A 15,625-nucleotide genomic window follows, 5' to 3' on the forward strand; every position below is an offset into this window, starting at 1 on the left:
TTCCTAACTCATCGATTAAAACTCTCACAGCTCAAAACTGGACATCTATAAGTACTAACTTTCTTAAACCAATACAAAGGTTATCACGCAAAATTAAAAAGTTAAGAAATCTTTCTATTGAGCAAGTCCTCTTGAAGAGTAATATTAAAATAAGCTTTTGGGTGAAATTAATTTCACAAACCATTACTGTAACTTCAGCTCTTAAATACTCTTAAAACAACATTTTGAAAAAAAAATTTAATACTAGAAAAGAAAAACATAACTTGATTCACGAAAATAAGCAAAGTAAAAAACAATACAAGGAACGGGTATTGGATTAAACTTTATGGCTTAAATTTGACTTGAGGAATATTTTTTGAATGGAGGCATTTGTCACACACCCATTCAGCATAAACTTCAGCCGTGAGAAGATGAAACGCTGCCTCAGTCAGTCCTGTACACATTCTGGAAAAAAACATATAATTTCAGAAAAACAGAAATAGCAAAAGGATGAACAATGCATGCAAAAAGACATTTGCTTATCGTTCAAACTGAATTTAGATACTGAGGCCTGTTTCCATCATAATTCTTCAGTAGAAGTGTAAAATCATTAGATATTAACTAACAGAATTATTTCCAGATATTCACAGGAGTACAAGATTTACATAACAAAGAAATAAACATATAAAAAACAGAAAAAAACAAGGGTAGTGTCAGCCAGTGGAACAAAATGAAGAGAAAATAAGCAAATATTTCGACAAGGACCTTTGTCAAGTCGTCCTCAGTGCCCCCCCCCCCCCAAAAAAAAAACAACAACAATCTAACCTTTTGAGGTCGACTTCACGAAACACAAATATACACCAAATAATAAAAAAAAGAATAAATGAAAAACACATTCGCCAATTAGATTGCGCAAAAATTTTCTCCTAAGCACTTAGCTTCTCTACAGACTCGATTTTCCTTAAAATGCGGAAAGATTGTTTTACTTCAAACCACGGAAAACTTTCATTTGAATAATTTAAAATTAAGTTATTATAAATTGGGCTTATGCAAATATCTCCCGTGTCTCTATTTATAGCGAAGTTCCTGTTTATATATTTTTTTGCCTCAATTACCTCTGTAAAAGATTGTGGTAGGTCATTTACATTAGATATTAAAATTACTTCCTCAAAAAGAACGAAACGATCTGGCTTTTGAAAATGTGGAGACCCAAAGCTGAATCAAAATTGTCATTTTTATTTTCACCTCTCAGAGCTTTATCTATTGAAACCTTGTGTTCATATTGGCAGGATCCATCAACAGTTGGGGTATCAACAGTAATCAATAATATTATCATTATTACGTAATTGATAATAATACAACTACAGATAGTTTGTGAAACACATATCTACATTAAATGCTTTAATTGTATTTATTTAAATTATCTTTAATTATAATTACTTATCAACTGATATCTACTTTGGAATTTATTAACCTATAACTAACTAATTTTTATATTATCTGGATGGAATAATTAAAAAAAAAATTAATTGTGAAGCTGCTGATGGTGTCTCAGGGAAGAGTGTTAAGACTGCAACTAGGAATATTAGTGAAAAAGCTTTGTTTAATAGAGAGTAGAAGTGCTTCGAACAAGAATCATCTGAGTGATAGATCATATGAAAACAAAAGAAATGTAAAGAAAGTGGAGAAAGCATTAAAATACGAACTAAGGAGATGTGAAGTGGAAGCCATGGATAAAATTACTGGAGATCTGGAAGATGCAGCTAGATGGCATAATAGTAAAATGGCATGCTAATAAATTGAGAGGGAGTAATCAATCCGGACTAGTCCCAGTTAAAAATAGGAATGGGGCCATAATTAGTGATAAGGAGAGTTAAAGAAAGGTGAGAACGTTTTGAGAATGTTCTAAACCGAGATACAGCTGCAGGAAAAAATATAGATGAAAGTGAAAAAGTTTGTGATACCTTGGATGTGAAGGGAGATTTGTTTTGCGAGGAAGAATTAGCAACACTACTAAAACGATTGAAAAATAATAAGGCTCTGGGTGCTGATAGTGTGATAAATGAGTTTCTTAAATATGGTGGCTCTGAGGTTAGAAATAAGCTACTGAAGATTATGAATATGATTTTTGAAAAAGAGGAAATACCTAATGATTTTAGGAAAACCTTAATTAAATCACTGTATAAGAAAGGTGACAAAAGTGTGTATCGTAATTATCGAGGCATTATTCTGGTCTCTGTAGGTACCAAATTACTTAGTAATATGATACTTTTTAGACTGAGATTAAACCAGAAGTTAAGCAGGGTTGTGTCTATCCCCCTTTATATGGATCACTTTGATGGACTTTGCCTTAAGGAGCACAGGAAAGGCAATTGGAGACCACGGAATCAAATGGGGACGAAAAACGCTCGTGGACTTCGATTATGCTGATGATTTAAGCATATTAGATGAAAGTGTGAGACAAATGAATGAATTTCTTTAGAGGTTTTGCGAGTTCAGGGTGCTAGAATAGGTTTGAAAATTAATGTTAAGAAGACTGAGTCACTAAGGCTAGGAATAAGTAAAGATGAAAAGGTGACCCTGGGTAACGAAAATGATTGATCAGGAGGCCAGCCTCACTTACCTTGGTAGTATTATTAGTAAAGACAGTGAGAGCAGTGAAGATGTTAAAAGTAGAATAGTTAAGGCTCAGGGTGTTTTTTCACAGTTAATAAAAGTTGGGGAGAACAGGAAGATAAGTCTGCAAACCAAGATTAGAATATTGGAAGCTACAGTGATGACAGTTGCCAAATATGGCTCTGAAGCATGGGCGCTCCAAAAAGCGGAAAAAAATTTACTAGATATTTTCCAGAGAAATTGCCTACGGATTGTTCTGGGTACCCAGCTGAGTGACCGTATTTCAAACAGTAGGTTGTACGAAAAGTGTGGTTCAATCCCGCTGGCTATAATGAAAGAAAGGTTGAGATGGCTAGGCCACGTTCTGCGGATGAAAGATGACAGATTGCCGAAAACTGTCCTTTTTGGCCAACCGTCTGGGGCTACACGGAAAGCCAGATCGTCCTCGTCTAGGTTGGGAGGATGTCATAAATAAAGATCTAAAGGAAATGGGAACTTCCTGGGAGGGTGTAAAGAAGGAGGCCTTGAATAGATTAGGTTGGAGAAGCGTGCGTAGCTGTGTTGGTCTCAGGCTGCTTGGTGATGCATTCAGTTATTAGTAGTAGTAGCAGTAATTTCTATAATATCGATATGTATGATTATTATATGTGAAATATATAATATATTTTTCATTATATTGATCCAATTATAACACATGCTATTTATTATTACACTTAAACCATCTTAAATGTTACAACTAAACTGATTGCAACAAGCCAGCTTATATTGGTAATTTTCTTTACGTTGAAGCTTTTCAAGATGAAGCTGTGCCCCCCCTCCACATCAGTTTCAGGACGACGTATTATTGATAACAATGCAACTATAGATAGTTATAAGCCCAAATGGAATAGGAAGAGCTGGTAACAAAGGATTTAAAATAAATTGTAACTGGGGTGAAGATTTAAGCTTTGAATAGATAGGGATGGAAGAAGAGGATGCACAGCTCTGGTGGGCTCAGAAGGCTTGGAGTTGAAGTGAGGTGTTAATAGTAATAATATCCAACTCTGTTCACCGTTGGCTTTGGTTCTGTTTTGTTGTAATTATGTTTTATAAATAACAGTTTTATATGTCAGAGGTTTACCTGGTTTCAACGACAAGTTTCAATCCCTTCAATTTGTGACCTCCTTCAATTAAATATATTTCGAGTTGCGAAATATTAAGAAAACAGGTTCTTATGTGTAAAACACCACATTTGTTTAAACTAAATCTAAGTGAAAAATATTATATTTACCTGTGAAACCAAAAATTACACCCAGATTCACAGAGAATAGCTTGGTCATTATCATGCACTTCTTTGTGACAAATGCCACATGGGTATATAGGCGGAGCATTTGGATTCTGTGGGTTGAATACCATAGGCTGATCAACTGGGTACACCTACAAAAATTATGCAAGATTAGCTCATGTTTGCATAAATAAATAAGCAATAGTACATTTATTAAACTGGTACCATGAAATAAGTTTAATAAACAGGATTTATTTTCGGTAAAACTGGAAAAGGGAAGCTTGTTAATGTGAATATTGATAGAACTTAGAGCTCAGGTTAGATTTACACCTGAAAGGGATATGCTACCTTTGCAACTCAGTGCCAGAGTGCCTGTATAGACTGGAGTAGTATGTGGGTTTAAGTCTCAACAAATATATGTTTTTAAAGTTTAAATAATACAGGATCAAAGGCATTTTAGGATTGCTTGTAAGCACCAGGGATGAGGCAGACACTCTATACAAACATAGTGACCAAACACAACTAATTATGTGAATCATGAGAGTGGCTTGGATATATCCTTAAAATGAGAGCCGATCCTTCATTAAGAAGTTTTAAAACGACCCACAAGCAGATACGGGACAGTAGATAACCTTAAACTGTATGATGGTGAGTTGTGTAATATGGATTTCATATCCTTGAGATAATATGTTACTTTTAGCTCAGACTGCTCCTTTAGCCCACATGTTGCAAACTTAGATTATTGTTGCAAACTTTACGCCTTGAGATTATTGGTTAATTTGTGAACCCTGATTCTATAATGCAACTCAAAGTGGCATATGTGTTATGTGCGGCCATTACTTGAGTACAGTCCGGTCTGGGGCCCTCAAGTGCATAATACAGAATATCCAAGCAGTGACACAGGACCTGCGCAGTAGTGTGCTGCAAAAGCTCTACTCGGTGCAAATTATGTATCTTATGAATCTGCCCTCAAGTCGTAAATAATGCCCTCTCTCCGGGAGAGCAGATACAAACTCATCCTCAAGTTTGGACACTCACTACTCTTGAGCAAGAAGCATCATTCGTTGATGCCACCTCTTTCTACAAAGCGACTACCTACCCGAAGCAGGAATAAAATTGAACCATTGAGAGACCTACCAATCGTTTTATGAACTCTTTTGTTCCTTTTTTTGTCAGTGCCTTTAATCTTAAGTAATTTATTCACCCTCTAATTTGCTGATGCTACAAAAAAACAGAATAATTTAGTTGCACTCACTAATCGCGAGCAAGAAGCTGCCACCATTCGTTGCTGCCACCTCTTTCTACAAAGCGTCTGCCTACCCGAACCAGGAATAAAATCAAACCGTTGAGATTCCCTACCAATCGTTTTATGAACCATTTTGTTCCTTTTTTTGTCAGTGCCTTTAATCTTACGTAATTTATTCACCTTTTAATTTGCTGACGTTACAAAAAATAGAATAACTAAGTTGCAGCCTAGGCCAAAATTATGAAAGCTGCTTCTATTAAAATAATATTCAATCTTAAGATCAAGGCCACATGAAGGGGTGGTAGCGCATGGTTTTACCCCCCCTCCCAAAAATTTATGGTTTGACCAGTACATCTTTCTTAAAATCTTTTTTATCAGTAGCATGGCTATTTATCTTACCCTATATCAGATAATAGAACTAACAATACAGCACATGTTCATATTTGTTGTTAATAAAGGAAATATATTGTTTTTGCTTCAAAAAAACATATAAATAAATAATAAGAATCTTTTTTATAAGGTAGATTTCAAACTGCTTTAATTTATTGTAAGAACTAGATCTAAAAAAAAAAGAAAAATACAAATTGCCTGCAGAACAAAAATAGTAAAAGGATTGTAGGCCTTTTGAAGAGACTTTGTTTAGTATTTACTTGTTTGTATTTCATTCTTGTCTGTTTTATGAAATGATTTATCTGGTCTTCACAATTCTTTATGGAAAATATACAAAATAAATGATATTTTTTATTATTTACAAAGAAATAATTTTTTTATAAATAAAAGACGTAAAGAATAGGTAGAAAAAGTGATTACCTTTCCAGCAGATACAGGCATTGGCTTCGAGCCCATATTCTGGTTGAAGCTTGGACTTGGAATGCCACAGCCCATTTGAATGTTTCCACCCATTTGATTCATACTGTTCATGCCAGGTCCCATTGGATTCATTCCCATCCCCATTCCCCCCATTGGACCCATACCCATGTGTCCAGGTCCCATTCCGTTCATTCCCATGGGGCCCATCCCCATTCCAGGCCCTCCCATGTGCCCCATTTGAGGATGACTTGGTGTATCATCAAAGGGGTTTGACGCAACAATAGTATCACCATAACCTGAAAAATCATTTAAATATTTAAAATGGCGACTTCCTGTTTCACATGAGAGTATAACCATTACTCAAACAATCTACTAGCAAAAAAAGGAGTTAATTCATAAAAGTTAACAAAAAAACTTCCTATCTCATATGAGAGTATAACCATTACTCAAACAATCTGCTAGCCAAAAAAGAGAGATAATTCATTAAAGTTAACGAAAATCACAGTACCAAGGTAAAAAGCAAAAGCTCCTTTCCCCAACACCTTAATGCAAACACAAAAATTCCTCAAAGGTTTAGACGTTTGGTTTTAAAAACACTTTTTTTTTCAAATATCAAAATAACTTATTCTGTTAGGGGAGACCGGGGCGCCTTCGGTCACGGGGTGCCTCCGGTCACCCCCAATAACTCATTTTGAGTTTACGTATTTTTATGCTAGATGGCACTGGGGAGGTTGTTTATCCAAGGCGGATGTCCGAAGAAAATTTCCCTCAGTTAGCTTCAGCCAGTTTAGCTGGAGAGAGTTTCGTACCATTTTTTTTTGCGAAAAGTAAGTTTCTCTACTTCTGTTTGAACCTAGCCTTCCCCTTCTGTTTGGCATGGATTTCGATGATTAAATTTGTATACACATAGAAATGATAGGACTAGAAGATAGTGGTATTTCTAAGGAGAAATCTTTCTCTGTTTTCGGGTCAGAAAATAAGTTTGACAAAATGGCGGCTGGGGCACCTTCGGTCAGTCCACGACGGGGCACCTTCGGTCGCTGACCGGAGGCACCCCAGCCTGATGAATAACGTAACCTTACCAGTTTTAAGTTAAAGATAGGTCTCTCTACAATTGTGGTTAACATTGATGCTCCCAGCATAGAACTAAAGTAAGGTGTACCAAAAGAGTTTGTTACTTTCAGAACGAGAGAAGGGCAGTGATGCCCTTTTGAACATAGAAGTTTCAATCAAATTTTTTCAAAGTTTCAAAATTTCAATAGGTTTCCTAAAAGCCCCTTTTCCACCCAAAGCCACCTGATCAAAATTTTGAGATAGTCATTTAAGCATAGTTGAAAGGTCATATAACTATGCTTCTGAAAATGTCAAACCAAAAAACAAACCCAACCTCCACCGCGCAGTCGTTGGAGAAAGGACAGTAAGTTAAGCAATTAGCCCATTATTTATGTATAGTACTTTTATCAGGAAAGGGGAGCAGGTTTCGCCCATGGTGTCCAAAAATGCCAAGGGCATTCAAGTGAAGCTTTTAGGGAATGTTGAGGGAAGTGTTGAATTAAATCAAAACAAAATACATTTTGTATATTTTCTCATTTTTAACTTTAATAAATCCAAAATTATTAAGACCTTCAAAGACGAATATCAGTAATTTTTATTAAACTGTCAATACCCATTCATTAGTCTGTTTTCAGTAATTTTGGCTATGATTGTGTTTTTTTCAATGACTGGAGAAGTAACGATTGTTTTCAGTAGATCGCAAATTATGTTCTGGTCTTTTGAAGGCACGGCGGGGGGAGGGGTGTGTGCCTTACTCCTCTTAGTTTTTGCAGGTTTTGAGTTTGACTTGAACAGTTTTACACCGGAAAAATTATTTGACTTTATTAATGTTCATCTTCGGTTTAATGTAGTTCTTTACTTTTCCTGGGAAAACTTCTTTTTGTGAAATTTTTTTTTAATCAATTAAACTAATGAATAATATTTTCTATATTAACTTAATACCAGTGTTTAATAGGTTCACTATTAAACATACGCAAACTTTTACTGTAGGTCATTTTTACACTGCCAAATTCGGTAAGTCTTAATTTCAAAGTTTCTTCCAGATCATTGGTTATGGTTCGGAACAGAGTTCCAAAACGCCCGAAGGGTGTGTCAGATGAGGCTATGAACATTGCTGTTTCCAAAGTTTTGATGGACAAAGCTTCAATTCGTAGTACTGCAACAGCTTTCGGAATACCGAAATCAACCCTTATCGACAACGTTCGCCGAGCAAAAGAACTACGCGAGCAAGAGCAAGGGGGCATACCAGTGCCTATTCAAGCTGGGGTCTCTAATTCTGGAACCTCTAGTGGTGGCACATTCATTAGTGCTTTTCTTCCGACAAGAAAAGAGAGACTGTCAACTGCAAAAGTTTTCACGGCCAATGAAGAGGGCCAGCTTGCTGTTTATTTGAAACATTGTTCGAAAGTCCATTATGGTATGACCCTGATGCAAACACGAAAGTTTGCATATGTTTATGCAAAAAGACTAGATAAGAAAGTTCCTCACAACTGGGAAGAAGCACAGATGGCTGGGCCAGACTGGATGAAGGGCTTTATGATAAGGCAAGGTGATTTGTCTCTCAGAAAGCCAGAGAACACTAGCTTAGCTCGCAGCTCGAGCTTCAATCGTGCTAATGTTGACAGATTCCTTGACAACTTGGAGGCTGTCCTGCACAAATACAAATTCACAGGAGAAAGCATAAGGAACTGTGACGAAACGGGGGTCACAACTGTACTTGACAGCCCCAAGGTGATAGCACAAACCGGTACCAAGCAGGTTGGTCAGGTTACCACAGCTGAAAGGGGTGAACTTGTTACTGTTTGTTGCTTTGTCAATGCTATTGGTGGAACCGTGCCACCAGTCTTCGTATTCCCCAGAGCAAAGTTCAAGGATCATATGATGTTTGGGGCCCCTACAGGAAGTCTCGGCCTAGCCCAAACAACTGGTTGGATGACTGCAACATTGTTTTATGAGGCGATACAGCATTTCAAGAAACAAGTTCGATGTTCCAAGGACAGCCCGGTCCTCTTATTGCTCGATAACCATGAGAGCCACATCGGTCTTGACGTTATCATGTACGCCCGTGCAAATGGCATTGTTTTACTATCCTTCCCACCCCACTGCAGTCATCGTCTTCAGCCTCTAGATATTACTATCTATGGACCACTGAAGTCTGTTTTGAAAAGAGCATTTCATGATTGTATGACTTCAAATCCGTTTCAGAGGATCCAGATCACCCATATTGCCCAGCTTGTAGGAAATGCTTATCCAAATGCACTGACCATGAACAACATCATTTCTGGGTTTTCGAAGCCTGGCATTTGGCCCTTCAACCGCAATGCTTTTTCTGATGAGGATTTTTATGCTGCGTCTGTCAGCGACCGTCCTAAGGCAGAGCCGTGCCCATCAGCAACAGAGAGAAACCCACCAGTATCGGATCTACTAGATCCTTGCCCGTCACCGTCAACTGCACCGGCAACACCAGCTGCAGAGATTCGTTACTCTAATGCTTTGACCCCCGAAGATGTCCGACCGTATCCAAAGGCATTGCTAAGGAAACAGAGCAATAGGGGCGGAAGGAAAAAGGGTGCATCGAGAGTTTTGACAGACACACCAGAGAAAGATAAAATTGAAGCTGCTATGATGGCTAAGAAAGCAAAGCAAGATGAGAAAGATGCAAAAGCAAAAGCAAGATTGCTGAAAAAAAATATGAAGAAGCCAACAAGTCAAACGAAAAGCAAGGGTCAGAAGAGGAAGCAGCAAACGTCTTTGTGCGATCAGTCGACTGATGAAGAATCTGTTGTTTCAGTTCATCTGGATGATGACACGGATGATAGTCTACATATCGGTGATGACGAGCTAACTGAGCCACTTGCACTGGGGACCCTTAGTATTGGCGACTATGTGTTGGTGGAGTTCGAAGGCAAGAACAGTTCACTGCACTACGTTGGATTCGTCAAAGAAAAAGATAACAGTGAAGTTTTTGTAAGTTTCCTTCGCAGAAAGGACAGTGATTCTAGCAAGTTTTTTTTCCCACAAGTAGTGGATGAAAGCTATGTCAATTTGGCGGATGTTAAGATGAAATTGCCCATTCCTAGCAGAAGTGGGGGTACGGCACGTGTCGCAGAGATGATTGAGTTCAGCGACGTCGATTTTTCACTTTTTCCAAGTCTCCGCTGAAAAGTGAAGTCGCTGAACTCAACCATCTCTGCCTCTGTATCAAAAGTGATGTCGAAAATTTCCTTCCGACAGTAAAAAATGATGTGATTTTGTTACTTTGGCTTATTTTTACAAACAATAAACGAAGACATAAGTAAGCTTTGTATATTTAGCCATCTAAAGACAGGATAACGGAGGTAATTCGTATAATTGCAAGGCTGACCGAAGGTGCCCCAAGCCCGACCGAAGGTGCCCCGGGTTGGGGGCACCTCCGGTCAAAATGGGGCTTCAGCGGGATCACTTTTTTCTTACAATCCGGTTGAGTTCTAAGAAAACTACAAAATAGATTTGGTAGATCAAACGTTGCTCTTCCCTGCGTTCAGCAAGATTTTTCAAAATAACGAACAAAAAATTCTTGGTGGCTGGTAATCGAAAAAGTGACCGAAGGCGTCCTGGTCTCCCCTAATAATAATTTCTGGCAATAATTGAGAGTGTATAGAATTAATGCAAGACCAAAGCTTGATCAGGATATGTTTTGAACATTACTAGCTTAGAAGTTTCAAATTTAATCCCAATCATAATTAAAAATTATGCTGACAAATATCAACTTTTGCATCTGGTTAGAAAACAGGTCACAGATCCTTATTAAGTTATCCATGTAAAATGATACTTAAAATTTTTTTTTTATTTTTAGGAGGCGAATACTCAGGATGTAACTCATCCATAAAGTAAACCCTTATTTAATTTTCTAGTATTGCTATTTTTTCTCCTTTGTTATGCTACTAATGGCAGACTCAGCAATACTGAAGTATACTGTTGCACGTTTTTGTAGTTTCTTTATATATACCATCAATTGTTTGTGGAGAAAATAAACATCTATCCATCGATCTGTCTTTACATAAACATTTTGGGTCTTCCTTTTTATTACAAAGGAGATAAGTGTTACTACTGCTACTACTACTAACAACTCAACACAGCATCAAGCCTCATGAAACCAGCACATAATCAGGGAAAGGCTGAGATGGCTAGGGCATGTCCAGCACATAAAGGATGATAGACTGTCGAAGATTATCCTTTTTGGCCAACCGTCTAGGGCTAAACGGAAAGCAGGTTGTCCATGGATGGGATGGTAGGATACCACAAAGAAAGCTTTAAGGGAAAAGGGAACTTCCTGGGAGGATGAAAAGAGGGAGGTCTGTGGGTTTTCTTGTTCCTTAAAAGAATTTACAAATCATGGACTTAAAATCTATTTTTCAAAATTTTACACCTCTTTGTATTTGTGGTATTCTAAAATGCAGCCAGGAAAATAAAACAAAACAGGGGCAATGTCTTTTTGTATTTCATTAAAAGGTGCCTCTCTTGTATCTATACTGAAAAATTGTCCGCTCTTCCCTCCTCCATAGATTTTCAAGAATACAGTTAGAATAGAATATAGTTTATTTACTGCAATTACTAGAGCTAGCATGAGCATGTCATGACACAAAAAAAAGACCTAAAACAAATAAACAGCAACAGAAAAAAAATTAAGGCAGGAAATACTACTTCACGGCCAATAAATTAAAATGAGTCATAAAAAAATTAATATAAGTCAAGAATCTATTTTCAAGATTATAATAGCGACCGTTTATATCGAATATTTCAGAATAATTAAATATATAAATGGTTGGTATGTTAAAAACAGTCACAGGCAAACACATGAAATAAACTGCATCAAACATTAAATATTTGTCAAAATAATATTATCAAAATACTGAATAAAATAAGAGACAAATGATTGGCAATATCTCTTGGTAGTAGAGGCTGAGTGAGTCATTAACTGTGGACGATTATTTTTTATTTGTTGGAGTCTAGTGACTGGTCCTTCAGTAGGGTGGCCTTCAAGGTCAGGTAGAAGACTACAATGAGCTAGGGAATTCAAACAATTTAGTCCAAATCGATAAGGCAACTCATGTCTACGACTATCAAGTGAATTCAAGTTGAGTTATTTTAGTTCATCATCATATGTTGAATAGTTATGTCCAAGTATAATTTTTACAGCTCTTATTTGTATCATCTTAATTCTATCTGATTGATCTTTCTTCAAACCCAGATGCCAAGCTGGACACACAAACTCAAGAGAAAATCTAACATAGCTGCGGTATATAGATTTCAAAACCACAGTTGGTATACCAAATCTCTTTGGGTTGGAAAACGATTGTAAAAGTGAGGCGCCTTTTTTAGTCAGATAGTCAACATGTGAGTTCCATCTTAAATTATCATCCAAAAGTACCCCAAGTATTTTAACAGTTTTCTTTATCAGCAGTAGCGAAATAGAAGAGTGGCTAAAGAATAATAGAAGATTCCCCCCTCCCTTCAAATTTTTTGTGAATTGACAAAACTGTACAGGTCAAAGTTTGAAAAGGAAATATACCCCTCCCCTCCTACTTGTTCGTGGATTGACGACACTATATAGGTCAAAGGTAGAAAAGAAAATAATATAGAGGGCTGTATTTGGGATTTTTTCGGGGAGGGGAGGTTACAAAAGGAAAGTTTTGCAAAAAAAAAGTTTTTTTACAAAAGAAACTGTTAAAACACATCAAAAATTTGTGTATTTTCATTTTTGTTATGTTTTTACAAATCAGACAAACATTTGAGAGGGTTGGGGTTTGCTCTTCATTTTTATTTGAAAAAAAAAAAAACATTGTCATTTAAATTTTTTCAGGGACAAATGGTTCAAAGTTGTGCAAAATGGAATGTCCTGTTCATTCCAAAGAATTGACAACCTTGAATATCTGAGTTTAACCCCCACCCCCAAAAAAATATGTCAGACTTGTAAAAATATAATAAAAATGAATATAGCCTAAACAATTTTTTTTTTGCTTTTTTAAAAACCTCCCTGAAAAAAATTGTCTCGTAACCCCCTCCCTCCCAAAAAAAACTGGATACAGCCCTAACTACAACCATAAAAAACCCCAGAAAAATGCATGAGACAATTAAGGAGTTAAATTTCAAAGATGAAATAAAAAGAACTTTGGAAAAGGAGATCATGCTGTTTCAAACATAGAGGAAGGGACAAGAAATATATATTTTAAGAAATTAAAGCTTTATTTGTATTGTCAAATGATTTTCATAACATGAATTTCCCCTTTGTGTCTCTTTGTATGTTCCAAACTTTTGTTCTTATTTATAATTATTTGCATTCAAATAAAGAAAAATGAGTAAAGGTGAAATAAGCAAGAAGACCTATGTGAGGATCAGTGCTGTCAATTGAGTGGCATGAGGCCACTCAAGTAACCAAAACCCAATAGTAACCAAAAGTGAGGCAACCCAATAGTAACCAAAACACTATAAAACGGAATTTTGATAAAAATTAAAACATAAAACGGCTTTTTATATAATTCCAAATATATAAAGGTCATTAAGTTTAATGTTCTCTATGAAAAGATGTGACTGAAAAAATTTGCCTGATTTTTGAAAAAAGGGAGAAATTCCCTTAAAAAGGCAAATGATCTTAATGAGTCATGCCATAAGATTCAACATATCAGAGAATACTTCTTAGAGGTTTCAAGGTCTTATCTACAAAACATGGAATTTTGCATTTTCTTTTTCCGACAATAAAGATCACATATGCATGTGTTTATTTGTTTTTGCGTTCTTTTTTTGCGTTCATTCTCAGTCCTAGAGGAATGAGCGTGCTCAGAACTCAAAAGTTCCAGTGCCCAAAAAGATTGTGCCACCGAAAAATGGCGTTTTCTGCCATTTTGTGTTACCAATCTATGATTTTGCCCCAGAGAGGACCAAGTTGCTCTCTATAGAAAATTCCAGAAAAGCCAATTGACTGAAAAGTGTCAAGTAACTATATACTGAGCTTCCCTTTGACAGAGAAGCAGTGCCACGTTTGTTCCTGAAAAGTCACATAGTCCCTACAAGATAAATGTTTAATACATATATTTATTTTAATTCTTGCTTTAACTAAGCTGATTTACTTTAATTTTCATGAGATTATGTTGCTGATGTATAATCACTAACCAAAAAAATGCATTTCAATGCCCATGCAGTCTAGATCTCCATTAGTCTTCAGAAAAATATAGAAAGGGGTATGGGGGGGGAGGTTGGAATTTACCTCTCATCTCCTTTCATTGACAATAAACCTAAATAACAATGCTACAGGGTTATACTTCCCTTTTTGTTGCAGAAAAATATTTGACATTTATTATAAAGCTTCACAAACTAAATTGGCTTGGTTAATATTTCATAGAAGTATTTGCAGTGATGTGTAAGTGATAGCACAGTGGAACATTTTGTCAGTGGGGAGGGGAGCACATGCCTCATAGAGCACACTTTAATGCCCAAATGTCCTAAATATCATTTGTCCTTCAGATAAATATAGAATGAGTTCTGAGGAATGGAAGGAGGAGTAGAAATTGATACATAAGTCCTTTTTGATTCCCAGTAATATTTTTGGCACACACCTTTATTTATTGGTACTGGGGAAGGGTTGCAATAGTGCCCTAACCATTGCAACAATCTTTTTCTAAGTTCCCAAGCCAAGCAGTACAGAAGTGAGGCTGGATATCATAAGCCCAGGGCTGTAACAAGACAATGTCACAGCCTGTCAAGGTAATCCTTATAAACAGCATCAAATGCTCAAAGTAATCCCAGGGCTTGTTGCAAGGTGTCAACCATAAAAATCTACCAGATATCAACTGAAATATAATCAAACAGTTTCAATTTACAACCTTTAAGTGAAAACTTAAGAACAAAAACAATACATATCATCCATTATTGCTTATGACATTATGATAAAGCAAATAAAAGTTTAAGGTATGAGATATAAAACACGAGATTTTCAAATATTTCAAATATACACAGCAAATGCTAATTTTTTGCTCTTATTTGCATTAATTGGAAAATTTTAGCCTTTGTTTTCCCTGTTACCAGCAAAGTCATATATTGGCTACTGGTAGGTAAAAACATTATTTTGACTTGCAGTCTACTAAAATTCAAGAAATTTGAGACTTTGAAAAGTGAAAACACTGGAAATCTAACAATGTTGCCATCCAATTTGTAACTAGCCTAAAATAGATGTCAGCAGTGAACAACCAACCAGTACCCTTACAAATGTAGAAATACTGATAAGATAATGCATTAATTAGGTAGTTTCACACAGTTCCTAAAAAAAAATTCTCTTACTTTTTTTCTTATAAGCCTAACTTCATTATGTTATTTTACAGATGACTCTGGTTTATCCATTTTTCATTTGCTTTTGGCTAAATCATTTAGTGTTTTTTGTATGTGGTCCAGAATTTTTAAAAATTCTATCCCAACTTTACAAGTAAGCTTTTTGAAAGAAAATCGTACAAAAATATCAAACTTTGATATTAATTTAAACTGAGGTTCAAAACTAAGTTTAAACTTGAGATTAATTTAAACAGAGGTTTCAAAATACACCAATAGCAACACTGAATGAACTTAGGTTAATAATATTTAGTAACTATTTGTCTTTTTATCCTTTCTAATGAACAAGATAGAACCTA

General features: G+C 36.1%; 1 protein-coding gene across 1 annotated transcript in view; it reads right to left on the reverse strand.

The window, feature by feature from the left end:
* Positions 1-222: 222 nt before the first annotated feature.
* LOC136035570 (protein pygopus-like) overlaps positions 223-15,625 on the reverse strand; it is a 19,362-nt gene continuing 3,959 nt past the window's right edge. The window contains exons 2-4 of the mRNA XM_065717442.1: positions 5,916-6,211; positions 3,866-4,011; positions 223-444 (exon numbers count right to left, since the gene is read on the reverse strand). Coding sequence (XP_065573514.1) covers positions 324-444; positions 3,866-4,011; positions 5,916-6,211 — 563 coding nt within the window. The 3' untranslated portion in view covers positions 223-323. The remainder of the gene's footprint in view (positions 445-3,865; positions 4,012-5,915; positions 6,212-15,625) is intronic.

Source organism: Artemia franciscana, chromosome 14 (genome assembly GCF_032884065.1).
Source record: "Artemia franciscana chromosome 14, ASM3288406v1, whole genome shotgun sequence".
Classification (NCBI taxonomy): Eukaryota; Metazoa; Arthropoda; class Branchiopoda; order Anostraca; family Artemiidae; genus Artemia; species Artemia franciscana.